The sequence below is a fragment of the Sylvia atricapilla genome, chromosome 6 (assembly GCF_009819655.1).
Source record: "Sylvia atricapilla isolate bSylAtr1 chromosome 6, bSylAtr1.pri, whole genome shotgun sequence".
Lineage (NCBI taxonomy): Eukaryota > Metazoa > Chordata > Aves > Passeriformes > Sylviidae > Sylvia > Sylvia atricapilla.
In genome coordinates, this window is record NC_089145.1 from 31,739,274 (window position 1) to 31,762,701 (window position 23,428).

Consider the following 23,428-nt stretch of genomic DNA (forward strand, 5'->3'; position numbering starts at 1 on the left):
TACTAATCATGTGTGCTGGAATCACTTAAAGGAATCTTTCAAAGACTCAACTGGAAAATTATGAGGCTTTAGTCATTATAATCATTTATATGTACTGTTCAGTCCCTTGCAGTGTGCTTCTGTGCTGAAGGGTGCCCTGAATGTAAACTACCATTTCAGAAAGAGTACATTAAGCAGAGGCTCAGATATGTTGCTATGGTGTGAAAAATATTTAGTTTTTCTAACAGTCTTTCTTCATTTTGCTAAATGTATTCTTGAGAAACAATTTTAACAGAAAGGTTTTTAAATGATTTGTATAAAATGTTGATGCACTTTTACCAAACAAGGAGCTAAAAAAGTTTGATTTAGGCTAGTTGAAACTAATATAGGCCTGAAAGTTCCTCTGTATGCCATCACAAACTCTAAAAGTTTAAAAATATTGTTGAACGTATAATAAGCAAACAAAGCCCCCTCAAAAGACAAAGGTGGAATATCTGATCCAACTTGTGAGAATTGTCAAGATGTCTGACTCCTTCAGAAAAAGTGAACTTTACAGAGTGTTTGTATGCCACTAATTAAATTATTTCACTTCCCACATCTTAGGACATATCACTGAAATTTTTTTTCTGTCTTATTTATACATGACAGCAAGAGCACCTAAACAGTTACTTGTTTGTGTGTGTCATTAGGAAATGTGTTTCAGATGAAGACTGGACTTTCTGCTTACTGTCTTCTATCCTCTGAAATTATTTTTTTTAAGAAAAAGGAATTATTAATGTGTGAAGAAAATAACTGTATATAGAAGCACATTTCTTCTTTTAAATTAGCTGAAAATACCTTCACAGAACCGTAGCTATACAAGCAAGTATTAGGTTAGAACGTGTATTTAGTTTTATGTGTGCTAACACTTTTTGCATTAAATTTTTGACCTTTATTTAAGGCAATAAAAACTAAACTTGAGAACAGAGTGTTACCACAGTCTGATGCCCTTTTACGTTTTTCTGAGATAGTTTTGTCTAGAAAACTTCCCACCCCACCTTTAGAGATCATGGAAGCATTTCCATCTCTGCTTTCTTCAAAGGCTTCTGTATCAGTCAGCTCCACTCTGGCTTTGGTGGCAGTGCTTGAGCATTTGTGCCTTCTGTTATTGACATGTACTGATTATCAATATATGTCTAAAAGGGCAAATAAAATACTGTCTCTGAAACTTTTCTGAGCCAATAGCAGCATAGCCTCTTGCAGTTGGAAGTTGTTAAAATTTTTACCATGCTCCCACGGAATCAAGGTGAATCTCTTCCCTTCTGTACAGTATTTAAAATTCTATTTGAAAAGAAAATTTATGTGCAAGTTTATACATAAGTGCAAAAGCTGTACATAGTGCAAAATACATTCATTTAATATCATGTGAACAGCTCCAGTAAGTAGGTACCTAAATGCATGTTATAACAGGAGACTAAGCAGATCCTGCAGCAGTGTCCAATGGGTAAGCATGCACTTCCACCAGTAACTGTAAGTTTAGCTTGCAAAATTGTTTCCAAGCAAGAAAATTAATATAGCAAAAACCAAAGGAACTAGGTTATGAGAAAATTTTATAGCACTTGCTGAATAATACAAAGTTAGGCATTTCACTGGATGTTTATTAGTTTTTTATTTGGGCGTATAGATTTAAGTAGCATAACAGGTTTCTGCTCTGTGAAAGATCATGGATTCTCTCATACAGAAATTTGGGGTTATTTGGCACTACACTGAATTCATTTGCAGTATAATTTGAAGTGCTCTTCAAAACAGAAAAGGTAAGAGTTCTAAAAAAGAATTATCATCAAATAGTAATCCTTCTGTCAAAGATATGCTTGCATTATAACAAAAGAGCAAGCCTGGCAGTATAACCTGCCATACTCTGCAGACAGGAGTGGGGGAGTTTTAGCAGCTTTCACAGAGGCATAACTCATAAGGCATAGTGTCAGTGACAGGTTTATAGGAATTCATGGTGTTGATACTTGGTTTTGCTGTCAGGCTGATTCCTGTAAATGCTACTGGTGGGTACTGGTGAGTAAATAGTTAGTAATTTACTGTTATCAACTTTAAGCTAATTCTGGTTTTGCATTTACTTTAAAAATGGTGCTTAAAAAATTCCAAATCGTGTCTGATTGACACAGAAATGCTCTTTACGTGAAAGTTTGTTTATGGGCCATGATTCTTTTGACAGATTTACAAGTGTCTGTGGAGTTTTAAGATTATTGCCCAATAGGCATTAAGTGAGAGACATTCTATTTTGTAAATATTTTCACTTATATTGGGGATTTTTGAAGAAGTTTTTGAGCCAAGTACTGCATTAAATCTGTAGACAGTGGCAAACCAATAATCAGCAGTTTCCAGCTTTGTTTTAATGTTTTGCTAATGCTTTCCATTTCTGTGGCCAAGATTTGTAGTGGGTGAAGAATGATGTACATCCAACAATTTGTAAGGGCTTTCAAATACTTTTGCACACTTGTATTTTCCTTTTTTTTTTTTTTTTTGGTTGCAATAGGTCATTTAGAAATAAACAATTTTCAAAATAGCATATTACATTCAATTTCACTAACGTACAACTCATACCAAGGAAAAGAACCAAAAGTTTATTACATTAGTGGAGGATTAGCATCTGTTTGAAATCAGTAGTGCTGAAACAGGTTTTTTATTTACCCAAATGGTAAATAAAAATTATCATTTTGGAATGAGATGGTGAGAGGTGAAGTGTATGTGTGGTGTGATAGCTGTCAGCTTCCTCAGAATTCTCTTGGATTGCTCAGAATTTCAGAAATATATTTTTCCAGAAAGCAGCTTTTCAGTATGTATTTAAAAGAAGGAATGCATAATAGGATCCTTTACCTACAGATCATTCTAATAAAAACTTTGCTGAAGTAATTTTCTTTCGAAGAGGAAAAGTTTTGTACTGTAGTGCATATGGGAATGAAGTATAAAGAATAGATGTAAGATTCCCTCCTGTTATAGCATTTTGAGCAAGGAAAATCAAAGCAATTTATGGAACTAGACTTTCCAGTTTTAGAGGTTCTTTTATATAATGTTTAGCATTGCAATTTAACATTAAGTTTCAAGTAAATAAAAAACCAACTCAACAAAAACCCTTGTATAACTGGAAGTTTACTGAATGCTAGTTACCAGAAACTTTTTTATTAAGTTGTGTAGAACTGAGGTAGGTCATACAGTTGTATGGTAAACTTCCACCATTACAAAAGCAGCTTGACAAAGACCATCTGACTTTATTATGTATCATTACAACTGCCATTTTAATCAAAAACTTCACATTAATTGTGTCATTAAATGCTTTTTCCTCTTCAAAATATGTCTTTACGTGTATCTGATTTGTGATTTCTTTGTACACACTTCCATCATTCCTTGCCGTATCTATCTACAAGCAAATTTGGTCATGGTTCTATGGTTCTTCAGCCTAAAATATCTCTTTTTCAGACTCTACAATAGTGAATTTGCCAGCACTTACTTGGCTTCCTCTGTCTCTTTCAATTCCATTGTTTCAAGATCACTTTAAACATTTGAAACTGGTATCCTATCGCATTTCCCTTCATCTCAGACTTTTAGAGTTTTAATCAGCATCTGATTAATTTATTATATGTCATCTGTCCCATTTTTCTTCATTTCTATGCCTTTCTCCTTACTGTTCCTCTCTCCTCATTCCAAATATTGATCTCTTTGTTAGGCATGTTGGGATTCTTCTTAAGAATTCAGTATCCAAAACCATTTCTTTTCTATGTGCTCTATGTGTTAGTACTTCTTATCCAGATTTTCCTGTAGTTTTTGTCATTTGATTAATATTAGTAATCTCAATATTTTTAAAAAATAACTTAAGGTGGTTTATATGTTCTTTCTTTTTACTTTAGAAACAGTTCATCCTAGGTCTTGGTCACTTATATACATGGGACCTATCTGAGTAACCTTTTTAAATCTTGTGTTATTAGAGCTTGTAGGAAGCATCCAGGAAGTTTTCAATGCTTCAGATGATGCATTAGCAACACCATATGTTGGGGAAAATAGAGTATATTTCTAGAGTATATTAGAGTGTATTTAGATACTACTGTACCTCTGAGTCTGTTAGTCTAATACATATTCATAGAAATTTAATTCTGGATAGATTTATATACATTTCTGTGAGAGTATTATAAAATAAATACTAGTTTGCAATTGTTGCAACCTTACATGACTATAGGAACCATTGGCATTTGCTGTGTTTCAAATGTGAACATATTGTATATACTATATTACTTCTACAGTTTGATCATTTTCTATTTATCCAAAATAATTTCTAAATATTCCCTAATGATTTTCTGTTGATTTGTTTAAATGAAAAAAATAAAACCAACCTGTGTGTTAACTCTGTTCAAACTTACTGCAGGAAACTTACAATACTGTTATTTTGTTAGATTTTTTCCACCTATAAAATTCTAATGTCTGTTGTCTTCCATAATGTTACAGTTTGCTTGACTGCAATCTCTTCCTAATTCTGCAAACATAAATACACACATTTAAATCAAAGTATTGTGACAGTCACAGAAAGTTCAAATTCTTAATGGCAAGCAGCATGTATTGTAAGAAAATAATCTTAAGATGTCATATAAACTTCCCTGATGTGGGATTTTTCTTTTTTGCTTAATTTAAATTATTAAAGACACATAACTGAGCAGCTAATAAAATATTTTATTTCCCAATCTAGTGTGTTTAGATCACCACTCCATTTTGCCCACTATCTGGCATACAAACAAATTACCCATTAACTTTACTCTGAATCATTTGAAAGGTTTGTCATATGCTGGCAGTTACAAGACTATAGATTAAAGATACACTTAGACTGCAGCCCAGGCCATTTTACACAAGCTGCATGAGTCATGGAGGGTTGCTAAATTAAAATATACTCTTAGGTGGGAATGGGTATTTTTCAGTATTTTTCTATAGGAATTGTACAAATGTGTTTCTTGTCTCAACTAATTGAAAAGCTGTGGTTCTTTTCAGTACGTCCTGATGGTCCAAGCGTACTATAAGCACAATATTACTTGCACAGTAAAATGTATGCATCTATTTTCAACCTTCCATTCACTCTTTACGCTACATTGCAAATTTAAATAATGTGGCATTTTAATTACACAGGCTCAACCTCTGATTCCACAGTTTTACATTAATTTTTGTTTACTGGTGGCAGCAATATGGTGTGAATACAGTTCATGCAACCAAACTGTGAGTTTTAGGTTTAACTCCAGAATAAGTTTCCATCTAAATTTAGCTTCTTGGGAATGAAAAGTTGTGGAAGAAAAATCTTGTAGTGGTTCATAAATTCAGATGCTGAATGGAAAGTAATTTCATTTTGATTTCTGCCTCCCATCATCTTTAATGTGGAACACTGGAATGCACCAAGTTTACTAGAAGTTCTAGGCCTGTTAAAATTCATTGGCAAAAAAAAAAAATAAAGATTTTCAGAAATTGGCAGAGTTCTTATAATAGCAGATAGATTAAACAGTAAACACATTGCACTTAAATGTAAGTTAACTTTCTTACATACTTCAACTGTTTCATATCATGGTCTGGAATACTTAAGTAATGCTAAATTTCTGCATCTGTTCCAGGAAAAATGGTTGAGTGTGGGATGCCTGGCACTGATTGATTAAAATCAATCCAGATACGAGGCATTCTCCACTCACCACAGAAACAGACCTTAAAGCTTTAAATGTATCATCTAGAACTAGTGTGTAAGGCAGGCTGTGTTAGCAGCAAGCCCTAGCACACTGCAAGAATTTTAGAACAAATTCCTTACTAAAGACAAATTCTGCTCTTAAAACACATACAGAATTTTTTATTTAATATACTAGTGTATATATATATAGCTAGTAATACCAGCTAGACTAGCACTTGTATTTTTATTTTAATGTAATTGCTGGATTCCTTAGTGCTTATTTATTACCTCTAAAGTAAGTTCAGGTGGCAAATTTAGATGTAGGCTCTTATGGTGCTGAAATCTACTTCTGGTACATTACTTCTGTCATAAATGTGTCTCTTCTTTTTGTAGCCTCTGAAAAGCAGATGAAGTTAGTTTGCCGAGAGTCTTCTGAAGAACATCTTCAGCCGTTCAAGGAGAAATTAGAAGGATTCTTCCAGAAAGGTAACCACATCTGAAAAGAGAGACTTATTGCCAAATAGTGTAGTGGTTTATAAAGTTATTCATAATGTAAGCTGCATTAAGTATCTGTTTCCTCTGAAAATTCCTGTGGATTATGTTCCTAATGGGCCTAATATATGTTCATATATGTCGATAAATGTTATACAGATCTTAGACATCACTTGTCAAAGATAATCACTCCCTTAATCTCACCCATTTCCCATTGGTTATTTTGTGCTTTGTTCTTTATTATTATTTGTAGGCAAAATGAAAAATATATTCATCACAGACCAAATTTATCAGAGGGAATATAAAGCTTCAACGACTTAAAAATGACAAGTGAAAGACACACTTTTAGAGAAGGTCCACATATATACATGTCATCTTTTCTCCCTAGTGTGAGCTTATGAACTGATTTATTCATATTTAAAGATTTTTGTCTTGTGTGAGACAGAAATAAGCATTAGAAAAAGTGATTTACCAGGTTGGAGTCTGGAGACAGTGGGTGAAAACCAAGCTACAATTTGGTCATCAGCTGAAGACAATGTAAATGCAGGTTGCTCTTGAAAACAAGAGTCCTACTCCTTCCTGTTTACCATACTGTGTTCCCCATCACCTCCTTCTGCCAGCACCATTGCTGCTGGAGCTGTGGAAAATATATATAGGAAGAGACAAGAGACTTTCCCACCTCTCTTTGTAGGAGTGCAGTCTTTCTGGGTAAACAAAACAAATTCTGTATTTTTGAGAAAGATACTAGAATTGTTAAGAATTTAATTGTATTTCTCATAGAAATGATGAATGAACAGTTTAACAATTTACTATTTGAGAAGTCAGTTGGACTATCTGAATCTGCTCATCCAGACAGAATATTAGTGATCATTCAGATTATTGGAATAATTTATTAATTAGCCTAATCTTTTTTATGTAGATTGTCCTAATGTCTTTTTAATAACTTTGTTTCATGAGGATGTCTTGTGGAAATACCTTGACAGATGAAAATAGGCTGTTTCAAAAGCAACAGTTAAATTGTACTGGTAAATAAGCTGATATTTTCCTTTAGCCTTCTCTCAGGCCATGGAGTTTAATGGATATACTTATTTAATTTTGGTGGGGTTTTTTGGGCTTTTTTTGTTTGTTTTTGGTTTGGTTTGGTTTGGTTTGGGGTTTTTTGTTGTTGTTTTGTTGTTGTTTTGTTGTTGTTTTGTTTTGTTTCGTTTTTTACATGCAAGTGTATTTGGACAGTATTTAAGCAGCAGATTCCTTGCTACAGAACTTTTAAAACAAAAAAAATGTAATGAAAATCTTGATGTCACTGCAAGACAGTTTCATTGTCTTTCTAATGTTTTTAGTTGGAAATTTTCACTTACTGTTTAACAATAACGTCAAGATTGAATTAGTACTATATATATTTGTATTTCTACAGAACCATTATGATCTCCAGCATGTTTCTTGATTTAGCTTGCTGAAGTATTGTCATAATGCAATTTTGCCCAGGTCTTGCCAGGATCCTAACCAAATGGTGTCTTCCACAATCATATCACAGATTCTTACTACAGTAGTAATTCTTACTACACCCTGGATCTCATGAGGGCTGATGTGGTTCATGCAGTTGACAACTTAGCACCACACAGCTGTTTGCTTGTTGCCCCTTCATGGGGAGGCAAAGAGGGGCTGGAAGGGTGAATGAAAGAAAACTAATGAATTGAAATACAGACAATTTAAACAATTTTAGCAAAGGCTGTGTGAACAAGCAATGCAAAATACAGAATTCAGTCAACTCCTTCCCATCAGTGAGCAGGTGTTCAGCCATTTCTTAGAATCATTAAGGTTGGAAGAGACTTCTCAAAAATTATCAAGTCCAGTCATTAACCTAACATTTCCAGTTCTGGCACTAAACTATGTCCCTAAGTACAACATCTACACTCCTTTTGAACTCTTCCAGGGATGATTATTTTACTGCTCTCCTGGGTTGCTTGTTTCAATACTTGATTACAAATTTTTCCCAACATCTAATCAGAACCTCCCCTGACGCATTTGTCCTATTGCTTTTTACCTGAGAGAAGAGCCTGACCCCAATGTTGCTTTGCTCTCTGGGAGCTGCAGAGACTGATAAGGCCCCTGCTGAGCCTCTCTGTCCCCAGGCTGAACAGCCCCAGCTCCCTCAGCCACTGCTTGTCAGACTTGTGCTCCAGACCCTTCCCAGCTTTGTTGCTCTTCTCTGGACTGGCTCCATCACCTCAGTTGTGTGAGGAGCCTAAAACTGAACACAGGATTCGAGGTGTGGCCTCACCGGTGCCAAATACAGTGGATGTTATCACTTTCCTAGTCCTGTTGTCCGCAGTATTTCTAAGTTCCATTTAGAACTCACATTTCTAAATTTCCCATTCCGAGGAAAGCAGGATTTTGGCACACATAACCACTGCTTGGGAAGACCAGCATCAAAACTCTGAACTTCTCCCCTGCTTCCTAGTTCTTTTCCCAGATTTGTTTGAACATGATGTCATGTGGTATGAGTTACCCCTTTGGTGGATTTGGCTTGGCCCGTCCCAACTTCTTGTTCATCCCCAGCCTACTTTTTGAACATCAGCATTAGAAATAGAGAAGGTCTGAATGCTGTGCAGGACTATTCACAACAGCTAAAACATGGATGTGTTACCAACATTGTTTTGGTCACAAATCTGGTCCAATCTGATGACCATAGGAGTTTCTTAGCACTACAGTTCCACCTGTGAAGAAAGTTAGCTCCACCCCAGCTAAAACCAGCAGAAGGAATCATATCAAAACAATCTTAAAAAATAAAGACAACCTAGTACTGGGTTTCTCCCGCAGTGCTGAGCTACCCTGTTTATTGTACTCCACTTTCTTATGCGTGCAATATTATAAATATACCCAGTTGATCTTGGAAGAAGACTAGTTCTGCTTTAGATAAAATTGCAGTTTAAATTGTGCATTATCATTTCAAATAGAGAAACATATTCTTCCAAATATTTTCCCTCTTTATGCCTATTGATGTGAAAATTGAGATCTATTTATCTTCGTTACTGTGACAGAAAATTTTATCCTTATGTGTGTGAATAATGTATATATTTTTTAAAAAAGAGAGAGGGAGTGAGCATACATTCCTGCATGCTGTTCTGCGACAGTAAGTTCTATATATTGTATTTATTGGACACTTTTTAATGAGTGTTTTGTATACTGGAAAGAACAAAACCACCTGGATTACTCACTTGTCCACTTTTTCTTATGCTCCCTTCTTCTTCTTTTGCTTTATAACGTTATGCTTTATGGTATCTAATCAGACACACCTAATTTTGTATAATTTAACTTCTTATCTTTTGACATCTTATTCTACCTTATTCTGAAATGAGTTTTCAGTAGATTGTCAGATTCTGTAATGATTGACTCTTATTTTTCTGTCAGTCACCTGATTGCTTTGAATCCTTATAATGGTGGATGGTACTTTCTGTGGCATTAGAATGGAAATCCTATAAAATTCCACACTGAAGATAGGAAAAAATAACACAGATACCCATCTTGATTTATGGCACTAGAATAGGCACTGGACAAATGTCAAGGTCAGAGGTGTCTGCAAACTCAGCTGCTTCTCTGAAATTAGTAGTTAACTGATAATATGGAACATCCAATAAGCATCTGGTTTTAGTTTTGTTTGTTTAAAAAAGAGTTCTGACTGGTTTAAGCAAATGTAAGAAAAATTTGTCTGTTATCTTTCTGCCAGCTCACAGCAAGTATCCAAAACTCAGATGCTTTTCTGAAATTTTTGGCTTGTAAATAGGGCTGGAACTCATAGATATTGAGGTTTTTCCCACACGCACAATTCCCATCATTTCTAGTCAATGTGAAGTTGGAAATACTGTAAGGAAAAAAAATCCTGATTTGCTTATACTGAAGTGTTTACATTTCCTAATTATAATTAATACCAATTAAATCTAATACTTGCTGTGTTGTAACAAAAAACACTGAAAGTGTTATGGAGACTGACATTCTAAAATGCTAGAGGGGATAAACTGTACTTCTGCTGATGTCAGTGCTGGTTTGTATAACTGGATGTAATGTAGCCCAGTGCCTTCAGCAGGAATTAGGTGCCAGAAGCTTTGGGTTCTATTCCCAGTTTAGCTACTTTATATGTGATGGTAGCAGTTGGTTAATATCCTTTTCAGAGAGTGTCCCTCTTTTCTGGTACACAGAATGTTAAATAATGATTCTTGCTGGGTTTTGTAGTGAAAGATAATCTTTGTCAAGTACTTTGTGAATCCCACATGAAAGACATCTTGTGTAAACTGTCTTAATGCTTCACTAGTTGTATTTGATAAGCCTATGCTTTTTGGAAAAGGCTTAGATTATTCTCAAAGTTGAAATAATCTTTAGTAAATCTAATTATGTGCACCAAATTATATTATTTTTCCTGTAGTATGGAGACCTACTAATTATTATAAATATGTATTCACTTTCTGTGTTTCCATTGAAATTACTGTATAGAGTGGTTAACAAGATGTTCATAATTATTTTCCATTTAAATTGCCATGATATGCAAGAAGGCCTTTGAAAGTATGAAATAATGTGTGGTCTGGAATGCTCTTTAATTCATTAAATTCTTGCTTAGAATTTTTTAGACGAAAACTCCTCTTTTGATATGAAACTATCAGAATACTTAGATGACTGTGAGAAAGATGCAAAAACTCTGTTTTAAAAAGGAGAAAAAAAGATTTTGGTTACTGCAACTGTACAGCTCACTAGAAGAACCATTAACCACTGTTTTTTTCCATAGTGTTTTTTATTCTCCTTGTGCATTCCTTCAAGAATAATACAAACCAGAAAGCAAATGACATACATGAGTAGGTGACTAATTAAATTTGTTTCTTATTTTGCCACTTGACTATTTCATATTGTTTGTCCACTTTAGTAAATGTAGAAATGAATAGCGCAGATTCATGCAGTATCTTGCAAAATCTGTTTCCAAATGCTTCTTCATTGGATCCAGGTCAGAAAGCATGTAAAAACTTTAATCTGGGCTTGGGTTCCTCCCTCACAAATTGGAATGTGAAAATGAAGAAGTTTTATGCTTCATAGCAGTTAGCATAGGATAAGCATAGCTGCTTCTCTTCATTTCTCTAAGAATAAAGCATCTTGGTGATGGAGACTCTGCTATTACAGGCATTCATTTAATTTAGAACAGAGCCTGGGAAGTGAGTATTCTGATGTCAAGACAGAACAGTTTTTGAAATTCATTAGTAGTGGAAAGCAAAGCTATTTGGGAAAGATGCATGGTGCACTGGAGTGACCAAGGTAACAGTCAAGATGGAGAGGGAGGGATTTGTCAAATAGAGTAATCTATTAGGATTAATCCCAAAGGAAAAGAAATTGTCCTATGTTTAGAACTGTAGCCTAACATTTGGGAGACACTGGTTAGATTAATTGCTTTGCTACAACTGCTGTGTGTTGTATACTTATATAAAAGGTCAACAGTGTGCTATCTATGAGACTATGCAGTAGAAAAACAGAATCATAGACCAAACTAGTCACTGCAGCATTATGTCAGGAGCTAGTGAATTTTTCAGACAAGCTTAGCAACCGTATGGGAACAGTCTGCAAATCCACTTTTAACTGCTGAGTGATTTCTTAATAATTTTAGCCAGGCTGCAGTAGCTATCTGGGCATGCATCCAGTCCAATGCACTTTCAAATGGATTTCTGGTATAGAACAGGAGTTTTGATCCACATTTCATCATCTGCCTGTTGAAGGGCACCACAGAGGATTGTTCAGGTAGTCCATTGGGAAAGAAAATAAGAAATAAATTCTGTTGGGAAGGCCATGAAGGCTGGAGCTGTGAGTTGGAGATGTTCAGCCTGGAGAAGAGAAAGCTCTGGGGAGACCTTACAGCAGCCTTCCAGTATCTAAAGGAGGCTACTAGACCTGGAGAGGGACTTTGCATGAGGATAGGACAAGGCAGAATGGCTTTAAACTGAGAAAGTGTAAATTTAGATTAGATAATAAGCAATTCTTTACAGTAAGGTTGGTAAAGCGCAGGAAGGTTTGCCCAGGGAAACTGAGGTTTGCCCTGTTGCTGAAAGTGTTCAAGGCCAGGTTGGATGGGGCTCTGAACCACTTGGTTTACTTGCTCCAAACAGCCCATGGGAGCAGGGATGGAAGTAGATGATCTTTAGGGTCCCATCCAATCCAAACCGTTCTATGAATCTATGATAAAAGCTAGCAGCTAGCCAACTTTGAATTTCTTGTTCATCATTTCCTGCTTGTTTCTCAGTATGTAAATACTCTCTCCAAGATGTTGTTCTTGTGCTCATACATAGGTGCTCATACATGGTGATTTATGCTTCTCATCTAGTAGCACCTATTGTATTAACCGTGGAAAAGCAACCTATCATTAGTTTATAGCCACACACATATTTTGAGTGTAAGAAGATGATAGCGTATTTTATTATATTACGGAGGAAAAAAATGTTTCCACTTGAAATTGTTGCTTTGTGTCAGAGCCATATATGAAGTATAAAGCAAGATGTTAATGTCATTTAGTAGTAGTGAATCAGAAGTCAAGAACACTCCAAGGCACCATTTTTTCCAAGATATAATAATGCTTTTTCTTTCTCTCTTACTTAAGGTCAATAGGATATACCTTTACACATCTTAATACAGTCAAAGATTAGGAAGAAACTTACATTGACATTTATTTCCTCTCATAGTGTGACAATATAATGTTGTTTATAGGACAGATATAGAGATTATATTTTAAGTTGTTACTTTAAGCAGCTACCTGGTATCACCTGTCTGTAATGACATCCCAAAATATCAGAAACCTCTGGGAGCTATTTAAAATTCTTGCTTCTCTGCAACAAAATTACACCTTTTCTCCCCAAGAAGAACATTAACAGAAGGAGAAATAATCTAAAATTGTATATGAAATTAGGTCACATACTTTTCTTCCCACTTGTATTGTACTCCTCTATTTTAAAATACATATCAGATTATGGTACTTGTGTTGCATTTTATTTTTTAAGCTCTTTAATGTTTTAATGCTGAAAAAGTGAAGTAAGAAAATCAAGAATAATTTTTAAGAACACTGTTAAATTTCAGTAACAACTGTCTGTTAAAATACCATGTGTAAACAACAGCCGAAGAGCAATAGCACTTACAAGGATCTTACAATTGACCAGATTTTTCTTACCTGCAATTGTGATGCTGCTTCTGTCAGCTGAAAAATATATCTCTGAACAGATAACCATTCCTACAAAGCATGAGACCCTTCCAGATTGTGTGACTATCCACTCTGCATATCAAATACTGAATCTTCCTCTTGTGAATAAAATGTACAGATATGAAGACTTTTAACTTCAAAGCTTTATTCCTATTCTACTTATCATAACTTCTTTTTCATTTCATTTGTTTTCACTGAGATGTTTTATTATCTCTGCCACACATATGCAGTTCTCACATTAAACATTGTGGGAGGATATTTATGTGCAGTGTCAAACATGAAAAATATGTCATACTTCCTTGCAGTGATAATGTTTGCTTAAAACTTTGTATGCTTCCCAGCAATGACATTACAGACCAGGCAAAGTTTGTGTTTAGATCTGGAACGCTGTTTTATATGCCAGGAGCAGAATTACTTTAATCTTTCAAACTTTGTGACAGACATAACTGTTTTCATCACTCAAAAGATTGTCGTATTTAAACAGATGAAAGAGTGATTTACATAAATTGGCATGAGTCTGCAAAGCACAGAACCTTATTGCTGTGGAACTCTGAGATTGTGTAGTTAGACAATAGCCTCGGTCCATAAGACACCAAATAAGTTGTCCTGGAATGTGATTGCATCCATATGCCTCCTAAGTAATGCAACATTGACAATGGACTGATTCAAAGAACAAGAATTTGCTCTGAAATGAGTATTTTCTCCCACACTACCAGAAAAATTATCAACATCAAAGTCGTGAAAATTTGTGTTAATTACAGCTATGACATTTCAGGAAACTTTGAATTTATTATCATTAAAACACATATACATCAAATAACTATAACCAGTTTCACTATATCATGACTTCCTATCGAAATTGGAAGGTTACACTCTACTATATTGTGTATTATGAATGTAATTTAGAAGAACTGGTAATTAAAAATGCAATGTCAACTCCTCTTAGAAAACAAGGAGGGAATCTCCTTTAGAAAACAGTTCAGTGTGGTATACTGAGTTACCGTGTCTATTACAAAGTCATTGGCGTGTCATGATAGACAGAGATTTCCTATTAATAGCAGCTAAGTGACATAAGGAATGTTAGTATTAATATCCTTGGGTTAATACAAAATTATTATGTGTATGGTAGTTATAAAATCTGTTCCTAAAATTATTGATGCCTGTACTATAACCACTATCAGCTATCTGGACTTCAACATCCTCTTTAAAGTCTCATCTCTCTGTTTTCTGTTAAATTCCACTGGATTTCTTCTGTTTTCTTTATCATAGACCTACAGGTAAACAGAACTGTAGGTTGCATTTGTTTGGCTTTTTACAGGGATCCTATTAGGCTTTTCTTCTAGTCCAGTTGCATTTTTTTAGCTATACTCTTAGGAATTTTCTGTATGGTCTCCTATTTAACTGATTTTTCTTTTTGTGTCTTCATGTTCTGATATTTAAAGTCAGTAAACTGACTTTAAATTTGACACAATTCAAATTTGTGTCAAAGTTTCGTTGCAGGAAATAAAGATGCTCACTGATTCATTACTTTAGATTATATAACCTGTGAGCGGTTGTTGACATATATGGAAGATACTACTGCAAGGAAAGAGCAAAGTCAAGAATTGGAAAGGATTGGATAGAAGAGATTAATGCATTTAAATAATGAAAGTCCAAACACACTTGGTTGCAAGAGACCCCAGTACCTAATCTCACACTGGCCACTCTCACCTGGTGTTTGTCCCCTGTGCTCTGTAATTTCACACCATTAAGTCTAGAAATACCTTTCAGTGCACCAAATAATACAAACTCATTATGACAATAGTATGCCTAATCTGGTATGCAATTACGTGGAATTTCTCTGTAGACTTCTGTAATTTTAGTATGTTAATACTTTTTCTTTATTAGTTTTTTGGACCTGTGCAAGCATGTGAATATCCTGTTTTAATGTTTTTGAGCATGATTGAAATATGTTCAAAAATACTAGCTGTTGAAAATTTCATCAAGAAATTGAAGCTCTCTGGATTAGATTCTTTTATGGTGTGAACTCTGATTTCCTTTATAAGCAATAAGAACAGGTAAAACCTGCAGTCTTATTGAGCAGGATGGACCATTGTTTTGAGAACAAAATAATAATCACTATGTTCATAGGGCAGTTATCAGAAATTTCAAGCTAGTTAAAGCACAAAGCACCAGGTTGCTACTAAGCTCTCAAAATTGAGGAATGACAGAGTAAAACCATATGGATAATACAGTATTGTGAGATTACAGCTGTGATTAAAGACAGACTTCTCCAAAATGTAAAAAAAGAGTCTGATTTTAGGTCATCATTCAACCTTTCTTGCAACTTCTCTGATTTTTTTTGTGCCTAAATACTTCAGATGCCAGGTCAAGATATTTAAAAATTTACCTTTGTCCTGTGAATCACCTTTACCATGCTTTTGAACACCTTGAGTTACTTGGAGAAATCAGAAGTTTTATTTCTCTTAAGAGATATATGTATGAAATTTATTAGAGCAGTACCTCTTTCATGGCATGTGAATCAAATCAAACTTTTTAGGATCAGAATTTTTCAGCAATCTAAATGTTGTCCCAAGTCAACCATTTTAAAAGTGTCAAAAATATTTTTTAAGGATTTCAGCTTCTGAACTGACATCAAGATATAACTGTTTGTACAAAGCATGTGTATTCTTTCATCTTGGGAAGGTCTTTTGGTCTGAAAGATCCCTCCACAAGTGTTGCCATCTCTGGAACAGAATGTGGTATTACAGAGGTTCCTGATGCCCTAGGAGAGGCAGAGATGCCTGAGTAGACACAACAGGTACCTTCTCTGGGCAATCTTCAAACGTTAGAGTATAATGCTAAAAGAAAAAAAAATGCTCTATTAAATGTATTTGGTTTGATTATCTATGTAGTTATCAATAAAATTTATCAGTAAATGTTTAGAGCGTGTTTCCTTAACTTCAATTTTACACAGATTGAAGTTTGACCACCCAAATTTTACACAAATTGGCTTGACCACCCACCACTGACTTGAAGTGGAATTGGATTGGGCATATGTTAAAGATTATTAAGCTTTACTTATCAGGAATTCTTTCCTTACATGTAATTGGGCAATTCCTAGAACAGAGAATCCCTAGGTTTAATTAGGAGAGCTAATTCTATGATGTCTGTTCGAAATAACAGGTAGGGGAACTTTGACTGTTCTTCCTTTTAAATTCCAGTCATTTTGCTTTATAATGTAATTCGATACTGGTTTGGTAAATTTTCTCAGGATTTAAAATTTCTGTCTAAATTTTTAAAATATTGCCAATAAATTTACTGGCCATATATTTCTGAAATTTTTTAAAGTAAGTTACCCTTTTAAGTATTTGATGTAAAGAATATTCTGTGGTTATAGATGCAGATGAACCAAATTCTAAAGTATGTTATTTCTTTCACCTGCATATGATTTATTCACTTTTTTAAAAAGTTTTTAAAGTTAAGGTTCAAGATATCTCATTCTAATAGAGAAAAAACTAAGAGGAATTAAGCTCATTATGACTGTTTTATTACAGCATAATGAATTTAGAAGCAAATGGTGTTAATTATCTTTCTCAGAAATAGTTTTTATTGGGTTCAATAGACAATATCAAATTAAAAAGATAGTCAAAACTTTAACAGTGACTTCAATTATATTTAACTCTTCTACTAATGGGAAAGGTGGGATTGTCTTTTGCACAGATCTACTGTTACTATTGAGTTAAAGGCATTTCCAAGAGATAGGAGATATCTCATAAACATGAAAGTAATAATAAAGGCCTAGAGATACAGCAAGCAGAAAATCTGCAGTGATGTGCTGAGCTGCACTCACATTCCCTGGTCTTGTTATCTAATACTTATATCCTCTCCTTTCCTTTTATATTAGCATAAACAAAAACATTTAAAAATGTTTCCATATGCTACAGGGAAAATAATTCAGATGTTCTCAGCATAGAGTTCAACAGAAAATAGGCAAGCTCTAAAACCCCAAAATAGTTCAGGTAGATGCAGTAATAACTCTTTTTATTTTCCCAGTCTTAAATTAGGCTAACATGAGAATTTTTTTTTCGTATGCACTCTCATTTTTCTCATTGTGTTTGTGTCTGAGTACTTTCAAGGCATGAATTAAATGACCTGACTAATGTGTCACACATGCTTTACTATTCCCAAGATCTCCTCATAAGTAGAATAGTGGGTTTGCAGGTTTTTATTTAGAAATTTAGAGATCCTATTTTCAAATATATTCTTCTATGTGTTTATCACAAAAACAAGCTCAGAAAAACATCAGTGCATTGTATTTGAATACTGTTTGGTGTTTCTTGTAGAAACATCATTAAAAAGAATTAAAAATCAAAAGAATAAAAAAATATTTAATGTTAATATCCTGTATTTTATTTGTAGTAAGAATGAAAAATACTGCAGGTCCAAGTTTGCCTCTTTTTTACATTTTATTTCAAATGACAGGCTTTTCAAAGTAGTAGCTATATAAATTTTCCTACATAAATAGAATTTCTAGAAAATCTTTGAGTAAAAAACAAGAATTAATGCATTGGAAGTGTGAAATAATTCGACAAATATTTGCTATTTTGTAGAAGGAATTCCAGTATTTTTATTCAAGAAATATTGAGCCTATAAGTATTTTTAACTATTTGTCATACTATTTGTTTAGAATTTATGTAGTTCAACAGAAGGGATTTTTCTATTGTTGTTTTCTTTAACTAGAAGTAATAAGACACCCATGCCTTTTCATAAAAGCATATGTGATTTTTGAGCAATATTTTTTTTGTTATTTAATTCTGCCTATTTAAACTTCATATTTCTCAAGCTGAATCTGAGGGTTTTACACTAAAAATGAATCTTTATAAACAGTACTTCTGTTGATTAAAAATTTAGAATTTTATTGAAAGCTTTTTACTTTCTTGTTTAGTGCATGCATTTTTTTTCTTAAACAAGATCCTGCTAGGTGTTCTTCAAATTCAGTTTTGATTCAGGTGTTAAGAAGACTAAATTGAACTTCAGAGGCCAAACTATATCAGATTTAGTGATATTAATAGATAAATGAGGGGAGGTTTGCTGTATATCTTTGTATAATTGATCTATAGTTCCATAAGATTTTCAGAAAAAAGGGTGTTTATTTGACACATTTCACATCATCAAAATGCGGTTGCATATGTTAAAAAAAATAGGAAAAATCTACCTTAATATTTCACCTTGCTTTTAAATGTGAATGTCCAATATCAATACTTTGATTTGATTTTCATTTTTATTTTATTTACCCCTAACTATGGGTAGCTGTGTATTTGAAAATCTATACTGTCTGTATGGCTGAACAAAAAGGGAAAAGTGATTGTCATACTTCCAAGCAACACATTTTTAGAAGGTCAGAGTGATTAAATTCATTCTCAATAATGTAGTTTTTCTGTTCATGCTTTTTATTGACAGCCTTTGTTTCTTAAAGAAACTTCATTGCTATTTTTCTGTTTAAAGAGAAACATAACAAAGAAACAGATGTGTCCCATATAAAATATGCAATAAATCTTGTCTCACAAATTCTTTGCTCTGAACTTTCTGACAGAAACTGTCAAATATCCACTTTAATTCTAGTATAAAATGTTCACTTTGTGTCATGGCGCCAACCACCATATGCTGGAATAAAGTCAGTAACCAGCAATAAAAAAAGGCAACATACGCACCTTTGAAACAGTACAAGCAATCAGCAGTGAGAAAGGTCTATATAAATCTATGGAGAATTAATCTCAGCTTTGCCACTATCCTGCTGTGCATTTACAATGAGACTTTGCTCCCGACCACCAGAAGTGGCTAACTGTGCAGGAGGAGTGTATCCTAATGAGGGGAAAACAAAGCAGCAGCTTTTAACCCCCCACCCCCAACGTTTGGATCACCTAGAAGAGCATGTCCTAGTGTGTTCAAACGCGTGGGGCCACTGCACATCACGGATTTCTGTACTTTAGCTGATCATGTGAAACCAATCTTGACTGAGCTCAATCAGCAGAAATATATTGAGATTCATAAATCATTGTTATCATTCCGCAGGAGGAGGCATTGCTGTGGATTTGCTCTCCTCAAACTTTTCAGGCCGCAAATTTCACAAAGCTTTTCTGAAATTAGTTTAATTATATTTTTATAATTATTCATTCTTTGCCCAACAGATTAGCAGTTGTTTCACCATCAAATTATTTTTTTGTTCAAATAATACTCTTCTTTTTTTTTTTTTTTTTTTTTTTTTTTTTTTTTTTTTTTTTTTTTTTTTAAGATGACCTGCTTCTTACTGGATTTCAGTAATTATTCAACTATTTAAAAATATTGCCTTTGGTATTTGGTATAGGTCGATCTTCAAAGTTTTTTCTTCTGCTTACAAAAATAGATTGTAGTTACAGATAATCTGGATAGTTAGTTTTCCCAGACACAGAACAGATTGGATTTAACCTTGTTCTGTTTGAAAGGAATTAGAACTAATTTTTCAGTTCCGTAAACTGTTTAGATACATTTAGTCAGAGATTAGTCTTGGAATTAAAACACAACATTATAGGAGTTTATTAGAAAGTAGAATTGGAATATGTATCTCTCTAGTGTTTAAGCACTAAAATGCTTCAAAAAATAGTTATTATCTGGAAAACCAATTGTGGGAGAATGTGGGATTAATGTCTTGGTTACATTTTAACAGAATGGAGTTTCAAATAATTTAATTAAATAAATAAAATTGAAAAATGTAATGCTAACTCTTGTTTTGTAATTAATGCCTACGGGAATATAGGAAAATAAGACTAGTGTTAGTCCTAGCTTTAATGAAAAAAATACTCTTTTGTATGGAAGGTAATTTTATTTTAGTTTAAAAATCTTTCACAAAATACAGTAGAAGCATCATTCTAAGAAACATACCTTTTAAGAAATAGAATAATTTATGAAAATAAATAAAACTTTTTTTTTTCTTCCTGGTTAGTTTTAATGTTCTGGTAAAATGACCTTCAGCACTATGTTCTGGCACATTTATAGACAGCATTATCACTTTCAAAAGAAAACATAATTTCCCAGGTTTTTTATTACCTATGATAATAAACACTTTCTTCAATGTGTTGCTTGAGCATGTTCTGCTGTATTATGTGTGTCTCTCTCTCTGTGTGCAAGTGTCCGTAATTTGTTATGTTTTTGTAACATTAGAAATACTTAATCTAATATTTAATAAATTCTATATGATAAACATTAATTATTTCTTGACCCATACCTAAGATACAGGTTGACAGCTTATATTCCTGATAACTTGTGGGATACTTGTTTGTTACGAAGCTTTCCAAGACTGGACAGAGACTGTGCTGTAGGAACATTTTTACATTCACATCATTGGATGTGGACTTCTTAGTTAAAAAAAACTTTTGTGCCACTGCAGAGGAAAGTAAACTTGTGAGAACTGTTTCAGGAAGGGTGATTAAGACCTCATGGCAGCAAGTGTTCTGAAGATTGTTTTGAAAGGATTTAAGATGTCTATAACAGTGTTTAAACTGTCTAAAAAAAAAAAAAAGGCATAGCCAAATTCCATGTTAAAAATGTGATATATTTTAATTTAAAGAAGAGATAAAAGAAACATGGCTCATATGATCACACTGCTTGTTGATTATTCCCTTGCCACTAATTTTTAATGCTTTGTCCAATTTTGACCAAATGTGACAAGGTTAGAGATCCTGAGATATTAAGCTCTTAAAAATCTCAATAAAAATACGTGTCTAAATAGACAAGAGTGACCCTATTAGCCTTCCAGGGAGAGCAAGGCTGTATCATGAACTCACCCCTTAATTAAACATTAATGAATCCATCTGGGAACTGACTAAAGTACAGACCCACAGTAGACCCAAGTTTCATTGATTCCATTCTCCCAGACCTTCTTGTTTAACTACAGCATAGAAGAAAAATCTCTTCATGGGCATGGGAGTTTTATTTGGGGATTTTTTGCATTGGAATAGAAAACTATAATAGTCATATGATCAAATGTACAGAATTTCCAGGCTGTCTCTTGAATTCCCTGAGTTCATAAAGCCTACCAATTAGAAGTTAGTAACTGGCTAAAGGCAGTTTATCAAGCATTAGAAAATTATTTGCTAGTAGGCTGTGTGTAGAACATAGAAGTTTTTTTCACTATTTCTGAAATTCGACGTTTTTATAAGACAAAAAAGCTCCAGCATGAGAATGGTGAACTGTAACCATGTGAAATAATTTGCACGCATATTCAAATTTGAAATTTAATTTACAATACAACAACAAAGAAAACCCAGAAAATGTTTTACTCTGGATGTATTCTTTCATGTTTGCTATGTTTATATATGAAATCAACTAAGTAATAAGAATTCTTTTCTTTAGAACTAAATCAAAAGTAATAATACTTCTCAAAATACAGGGTTACATTAGAAGTAACTCAGTATAATGATGTAGAAGTAGGAGAAAATTCAGGTTTTATGTACAGCTCTAGACAAACAGATTTTTCCTGAGAATATATCTTTCTAGATCAGGATATACAACTCTAGAATTTTTGAAACATCATAATTTATGAAGAATTTAAGATTATTGGGAAAACTTGCTCAATAATTAGAATTAAAAGTATAAATATCTGAAACTGCAGAATTCATTTTTACTGTGAGTACCTAATTTCTGAGGACTTTTATACCCTCTGCTGCTAAATTCTTTATTATTCAATATGTTTTCAAAAAGTAAAACAATTCTAAAATTAGATTCAGTCCGTATGAAATGAAAAACTTCATCCTAGTAGCATATGACACTAAATTAGAAAATGATTTTCCAGGTCTTTAACAATTCCAAGGCCCCAATTTTCGTACTGAGCTCCAGACTCACTCTTGTTAGTCAAACCATGTTTTTAAAAAACAATATATTCCAGTGTGATAATGAAAAAAAAAAATTTGAAGACTATTCATTTTCTGATTCTGCATTCTTTTGCATTCATATGTGGATTTTTGTTAATACTTGTTTATTTGCACTTGACATTTTTTAATTTGTTTAAAAGATGCTATTAGTTTTATATCCATTTCTTTAAAATTGATGTTTCAAGAAAGCAGATTCTGGCAGTGTCAGGTATTAACATACAATTTCATGTTATATAATAAAAAAATATATATATCTTTTATAATGGCCTTATATATATATTATTCATGGCCTTTTATATAGAGCCCAGTCTTTTTCTAGAAAGTGAGATTACACTAAGAATAAAAAGATTAAATGGGTGTTGGTATTTATGAATATTTCATGCACTGTTAGCTACATGTTCTTGGCTTTGCTATCATCAGCAAAACGAGTAAAGCTTCATACAGATTGTTTAACATGCTGGATCAAGTTGTTGGACACCTTTACTATAATAAAAAAAATAGCTATAGTCTTGATTATTATGTATATAAACAGCCAAATTATCCAATTTGTCTAAATCTTAGGATTTGTCTCTATGGCTGTATGATTACTCTGTATGACTGTGTGCTCTTGTATTGGGTCCAGCTGGGATGGAGTTACTATTCTTCATATCAGCTGGTATGGGATGTGTTTTGGATTTCTGGCTAAAGCAGTGTTGATAGTACAGGAGTGTTTTGGCTGTTGTTGAGCAGCACTTGCACATTGTCAGGGCTTTCTCTTTGTCTCACTCTGTCCCCTCAGTGATAGGCCAGAGTGGGCAAGAATTGGAAGGAGTCACAACCTGGATAGCTGATTCAGCATTCCATGCATGTAATGTCATGGTCAGCAAAGAAAAAGGAGAGGAAAGGATTTTGGGAGAGGTAATATTGCTCTAAAAATGGCTAGGCATCCGTCTGCCCTTGCATCACTTTGGTTTTTCCTTCCTATTCTCTTCATGTACTGAACTGTGTTTCTTTTGACCCTTAAGGGTTTCTCACTTTTGCTCTTCTTATTCTCTCATCTGTTTGACTGAGGGGGTAGGGGGAAAAGTGAGTGAGTGGTTTTGGGGTGCATAGCTACTGGCCACAGTTAACCCATGATGATTCTAAAATAGCAACCCTTGGGAAGGAGTGCTCGTGGTAGTTCTTTGCAGCCCA

General features: G+C 33.8%; 1 protein-coding gene across 1 annotated transcript in view; it reads left to right on the forward strand.

The window, feature by feature from the left end:
• The window catches only part of LOC136362673 (formin-like), a 122,339-nt gene that overhangs the window by 80,403 nt on the left and 18,508 nt on the right, over positions 1–23,428 (forward strand). Inside the window, exon 13 of the mRNA XM_066321423.1 lies at positions 6,050–6,142. Coding sequence (XP_066177520.1) covers positions 6,050–6,142 — 93 coding nt within the window. The remainder of the gene's footprint in view (positions 1–6,049; positions 6,143–23,428) is intronic.